At 43.7% G+C, this 6,080-nt stretch overlaps 2 protein-coding genes across 4 annotated transcripts in view; one reads left to right on the top strand and one right to left on the bottom strand.

Annotated features, from left to right (window-relative positions):
* The window catches only part of GLA (galactosidase alpha), an 11,713-nt gene that overhangs the window by 2,502 nt on the left and 3,131 nt on the right, over window positions 1–6,080 (bottom strand). The window contains exons 1-4 of one of the 2 annotated variants that reach the window (XM_040629977.1): window positions 5,013–5,258; window positions 2,292–2,466; window positions 1,114–1,291; window positions 465–556 (exon numbers count right to left, since the gene is read on the bottom strand). In XM_040629977.1, coding sequence (XP_040485911.1) covers window positions 465–556; window positions 1,114–1,291; window positions 2,292–2,466; window positions 5,013–5,206 — 639 coding nt within the window. In that variant the 5' untranslated portion in view covers window positions 5,207–5,258. Of the gene's footprint in view, window positions 1–464; window positions 557–1,113; window positions 1,292–2,291; window positions 2,467–5,012; window positions 5,259–6,080 lie in introns of those variants that run through there. The other variant, XM_040629982.1, reaches the window with a different exon arrangement.
* HNRNPH2 (heterogeneous nuclear ribonucleoprotein H2) overlaps window positions 5,547–6,080 on the top strand; it is a 10,039-nt gene continuing 9,505 nt past the window's right edge. Inside the window, exon 1 of one of the 2 annotated variants that reach the window (XM_040629949.1) lies at window positions 5,547–5,618. The gene's annotated coding sequence lies outside the window, so the exon portion shown is untranslated. The remainder of the gene's footprint in view (window positions 5,619–6,080) is intronic. The other variant, XM_040629964.1, reaches the window with a different exon arrangement.

Raw genomic sequence — 6,080 nt, 5'->3', positions numbered from 1 at the left:
TTTTTTTTCAGCAGGGGAGTGATAGGATTTACATTTTAACGAGATCACTGCAGTGCTCCTTGGAAAACGGATGGCAGGACAGTGGAAGCAGACCAGACTGATGGTGCAGTCAGGGCGGAGATGGTGGTGGCGTGGAAGATCAGGGTGGATGCAACAGAGATGGAAAGAAGTGGGCTGATTCAGGATGTGTTTTGTAGATAGTACTGATAGGATTGCTGGTGGACAGGCTGTGAACTGTGCGACAAAGGGAAGATTCAAAGATGACTGATTTCCCAGGTGAGGGTAGCTTAGAATCCAATTACAGCAGTGGAGAGGGTGAGAAGTGGTTGGATCCTGAGAGAGATGGTAGGATAAGCCTGTTAAGTAAGGTTGGACTTTGAAGGAGACCCTTCTGTCTTCTTTGTTCTCAAGTTCTGAAAATCTATCAGCAAGGCTCTGTTGGGAGTCTGTGCTCACTAGCTCACCTTACGAAAAGGCCACATATAAAGGGGCCACTCACAGGAATACACAATGCTTCTGCCAGTCCTGTTCAGGGCCAAGGACATACGCTTATAACCTGTATGAGAAAACAATGGGTAAAATAAGGGAAAGAAGGGAACTTCCAGCTGGTACTGTGTATTTTAAAAAAAGGCTGCCAGGAAGGGCCATGGTTATATTTTAAACCAGCAGCAGAGACAGGTGGCTGCTCTGTGATTAAATTGTGTTTAGTCCCTCCCAGACTGCCGGGATTATTCTCAGGAGGTAGTGTGGGATGGTGCATATACTGACAAAAGGCAGGAATGAAGATGTTCTTTTCTCTGGGACTGACATTCCAGATGCTTTCCCAAATGCTCTTATGGAAAGTTACAATTACTATTTGTAATGAACTCGGAGCCCTCTTGAATGAAACGTGCACATTATTAGCCATGATTAGGCATGCATGGATTTTACATGCATGCATGAATGAATGCATGGACAAACTGAAAGAAAAGAAGAGGTAGGAGCTCTGACAATATTGAGAATAATTATTTCCAGTATTGTGACTGAGCCTTTAAAATGTGGAGGTGAGCTCTTTGGAATGCTCCACTTACCCTGGCCTCCAAGTTTCTCCCTTTGCTCAGGGCTAAATCATACCTTTTTCTAAATGTTCCACACTGTCACAGTAACAACCATCAAATTTTAGCAGATCAACTCCCCAGTCAGCAAAGGTCTTGGCATCAATGTCGTAGTGTCCAAAACTCCCAGGGAAGCCTGCACAGGTTTTATTTCCAACATCTGCATAAATTCCTAGCTTCAGTCCTTTGCTATGGACCTGAAATGAGAGAAAAGGATCACCACAATAGAAGGGCAATCATGAAGTAGAGAGAACCATTCTAGGCTCGGGGCATAGATAAGTATATTTCACTAGGTATCAAGGGCTTCTTTTTTCACAAACCCCCAAAATTATCCAGTTGAGTTAGCTGGGAGACAAAGTCTCTATCTAATGCTGCAGAGTTCAAACTATATATGTAAGCTACGATACAGAACTAAAGGGAAAGCTATCACTCTCATCTTTTTCTGGTGGGATCCTAAAAGTTGCCTTTCCATGGCAATGATACAATTATCTGGACAAAGACTCTCACCATGACCATACCTTAGGCTCTTCTGTGCCCTCTTCTCAAGTAGGCCTCACGTTATTTCAGCAAGAATCCTGCTAAGTCATCTCCCTACCCCTGATATCTGATCAAGTTCCTCATCCCCTGCCCTTCATGTCTAACTCCTTGGCCTGCCTGCCTGTAGCAAGAATCCTCTTGCCCTTGATGTCTCCTCTTGGTAATTTTCCATCCACTGACCCCCTGAAGTCCGCTCATTGACTATAAAACCCCACTTGTCTTTGTTGTCTTTGAAATTGATCTTGGCTCTGTGTCCTATTGCAGTAGTACTGAATACATCTGTCTTCATTGTCTTTAACTAGTGTCCAGCTCTATTACCCTTAATTTCCAGAATATATTCCTGCTATCTTCTACTTTATACTACAATTGTAATAACTGCTCAAAGCATATGGAAATATATGAACACATGTCAAGAACCAACTTCCCTTTTCCTTCTAGAGAATTCAGGGGTTTCGGCAAAAGGAGAACTTCTCCAGGACAGGCCTCAAGAGCTATTGCAAAACAAGGATCTGCTGATGGAATGACAATTCTACCTGATAAGCCTTACAATTTGATATTCAGATAATAGCAGCTATTTTACTTTCTCAGTTTTTCTGAATAAGCTTCAGTACAAAAGTGCGTACAGTCTCCTGAATGAAAGAGAAATATCTATAAACTCACATAATCAGCAAGGCCTCGGATCCCACTAGGAAAGCGTTTCGGGTCTGCCTGAAGTCTGCCATTTGAATCTCTCTCAGGAGCCATCCAACAGTCATCAATGCAGAGGTACTCATAACCTACATCCTTCCAGCCATCCGACTCCATGAGTTCTGCCATCTGCATGAAGAGCTTCTCACTGTAAGAGAAATTCCAAAAATCGTTGTCATTCATTAAACAAATGGTAAGGCATCTTGGGGTTTTGCAAGTTTTTTCAACCCAGTTACTACCCAGTTCCGTAGTAATCAGTGCAAAGTAAAATGGACTGGGTCCTTTTTTTACTCCCCCCTGCCTGAATACTTCCACCCTAAGAACCTCACACAATGAGGCATGAGAAATACATGAAATTGAAAAGGTAATTAGAACTAAGAAGAAAGTTCTGTAAAGTAAGAAACTACAAAGTTACTATAATCAATAGCTTCCTTAGATATCAACAATAACCTGTTTGAAAAAAAAAAAAGATACCATTCACAAGAGCAACTAAAAACACAACAGAAAAACTAAAATACGTAGAGATAAATTTAAGGCATGGACAGGATCCAGAGGAATGTTCCCAAATGATTTCAGTAAATGGAGAGACGTTATTTTGCTCTGGGATAAGAAAACTCAATATTAAAACACACCTTTATACATTTTTAAAATAAGCTCCACGCCCAGTGTGGAGTCCAACGCAGGGCTTGAACTCACGCACTGAGATTAAGACCTGAGCTGAGATCAAGAGTAGGATGCTTAATCCTACTGAGCCACCCAGGCATGTTTTATACATTTAATAAAACCCTGAATAGACCCCAAAAGGACTTTTTAAGGAAGTTGGCAACATGATTCAAAATTTCACCTGAGAGATAAAACACATGAACATTTTACGAAAGATAAATGAAGCTGGTACAGTACCAGTAGCATTAGAATACACAAATCAATGGAATTAAAGAGAAAGTTCCAAAAGAGATCCTTCCAGCCATCTGGTACCATGGAATCTAGTATATACATGTTTTTTTAAAAGATTTTATTTATTTTTTGAGAGATAGCGCAAGCAAGCATGCATGCACGAGTGGGGGTGGGGGGAGGGGCAGACGGAGAGGGAGAAGCAGCCTCCCCACTGAGCAGGAGACCCCAGGACCCGGGGATTGTGACCTGAGCCAAAGGCAGATGCTTAACCAACTGAGCCATCCAGGTGCCCCAGGAATTTAGTAATATATTAAATGTGGCATTCCTTATAGGAAAATAAAGTGCAGGTGGGTTAACGATTTAAATATTTAAAAAATCCATAAAAATACTCTAGAAAATGTAGGTGACTATATTATCTTCAGGTAGGTAGAGACTTTCTCAACATGATGTCAGGGCCAGAAATCATAAAAACCAACATAAGCTGGAACGACCATATTTATAATGTATGACAGACCATACACACATACACACACAACCCCAAAACCAAACCCAAAACATTTCAACTAAAAAATAATTAAGTGGAAATAAAAACATCAGACAGGCAAAGTTTTAAAAGAATGACAAAAATGCAGTGGTAGCCAGGGTGTGGGGAAATAGACATTCTCATACACTGTTCTTGGGAATGTGCATTTGTAAACCTTTTGGGGAGGATATGTAACAAAATAGTTCGATATGTAACCTACCTTTGGATCCGGTAATTACACTTCTAAGGAAAGAATATTATGATGTACAAGGATGGTTAACACAGCTTCACAATAATAATAAAAAAAACTGAAGAGCTTGAATAGCTATGGACAGGAGATTGCTTAAATAAATTATATACATATAATTTGCATTTATGAAGCGTTTATTCTGTGCCAGGAAAACTTTATTTTCATTATACTCTACTACCTACATTTTTTGCAATGGTCATGCATTAGTTTTATTATCAGCTATAAAAATAAGCCAACCACCATTTAGAAAAAAAGGAAAAGACAAAAAGAAATATGTGATGCGAACTACATTCAGCATCCCAGCATTAAGCCACCATAGCTTTGAACTGTGTCTGTGAGGATCTGTGATTCATCTCCATTTATTTTGTGCACCAAAGCCAAGAGAGGTTATTTTTGGGGTCCGGGAATGCTCAAAAAATTTTCCATATAAATTAATGGTAATTACTTCTTCACTTTAAGCCATTTCCTCTTATGGAACACTCAACTTTTGGACAGCGGGGGAATCCTTTATAAAGTTCCTCCAGGTCAACCTTCGAGCCAGATGCCACACTCAAGGGCGAGGGGGTGGGCATATAGAGACTCCACGGTTCTTCTAAACTCCCTCCATTTACAGCCAAGGAACCGCTGACCCAAAAAGCAGAAGCAATAGCACGTGTCTTAGTCCTCTGTCTCTCCTACTCACCCCAGCTATGGTCACTACCAAGGCCTGGCAGACATAGGCAGAACAGCAGTTCACAAGAAGGGTCTGAACAGAACTGGATGGTGAATGGATGAAGTCCCTAGTTGGGTGATCTGGCACAGACAGACGGAGAAGCAGGGGCTGCTGACCCGACTCCTACCGAAGGAGGGATCACGCCGGAGAAAGCTAGGGCTAGTTCCCAACCAGGGCCGTTTGCTGGGCATAAAAATGCAGAAGCAGTAGGGGACCCCTCCCTCAGGCTCAAATGTTCCCTCTGCGACCCTCTATTCCCTCAAACAGAGACAGACACACAGGCGAACGCAAGGGGGTACTCAGTATCTCCTATACCTGATACAGGAATCCGGCTCTTCTTGGCAGTCAAGGTTGCACATGAAGCGCTCCCAGTGCAGCCAGCCCATGGTAGGGGTTATCGCCAAGCCATTGTCCAGGGCCCTGGCCCCAGGAAAGCTCCAGAGAACCACGGCCAGGAAGCGAAGCGCCAGCAGGAAGCCCTGCTGCTGCACTCTGCTTTTCAGCTTCATCGCCGCCGTAAAGCAGTACGGATTTCCACCGGTAATCTGGGCTTTTAAGTTTAACTTTAGAGGCGGACCAATCACCGGTGAGTTATTAAATGATGACGATATTGTTTCTCAGGCAACTGGGACGGTTATCCCCAGAGGCGGACCAATGATCAGTCACGTAAAACGCACCGCAGCCAATCACGCTCTTCCATTCTTGATATTGGCCCGCCCTGTTTCCGTACCAGAAGGAAGTGCGGCACTTTAGAGATCCCGAGTCTAAGCCGAGAGTTGCTCACGTGACCGAGATCTCACATGACGTAGGTGATCACGTGATCAGTCGCTTACGTGAGCAGAAGTAGTTCTGGTCGTCGTCTACCGTCTCGCTATAGCCGTTTGAGGGAAGAAGGAGGAAAATTATCCGGTATCGTTAGAGGTTGGTGTGTGGGTGGGAACTGGGGGCCCGGGGGTGGTGATGATGAAGACCAAAGCAGGATCCGCGGGCCGCCTCCGCCTTTTCCGTTCCCTGCTTTCCCCTCCCCCGCTCCCCCTCCCCCCCATCTCAGTGCCGGGAAGCCGCCTTTGCTGCGCCTGGTGGGGAAATGGTGGACGTTCGTGACTGTGTATGTGTTTTTGTATATCTGTCTGTCTGGGCGGGTCTCAGGGGACCTTTAAGAGAAACTTTAAGGTGAAAACGCTTGAAAACCACGTCCCTGGATTAGGAAAAACAAATATTGAGACCAGTGGCCGGAGTGCTGGTCCATCCATTCAGGCACTTAGTCCCCACTGATTGTCTGTAGGGGGAGGCACCAAGTGAATTATATCTGTAGAGTCACATCTAGGCAAATGCTGCGTGCCTGACAGAGGCGCTCAAATGTTTTAACTGAATTGAATATTT

The sequence above is a fragment of the Ursus maritimus genome (assembly GCF_017311325.1).
Source record: "Ursus maritimus isolate PB19 chromosome X unlocalized genomic scaffold, ASM1731132v1 scaffold_X1, whole genome shotgun sequence".
NCBI classification, from domain to species: Eukaryota; Metazoa; Chordata; class Mammalia; order Carnivora; family Ursidae; genus Ursus; species Ursus maritimus.
This window is presented reverse-complemented; position numbering and strand designations above follow the sequence as displayed.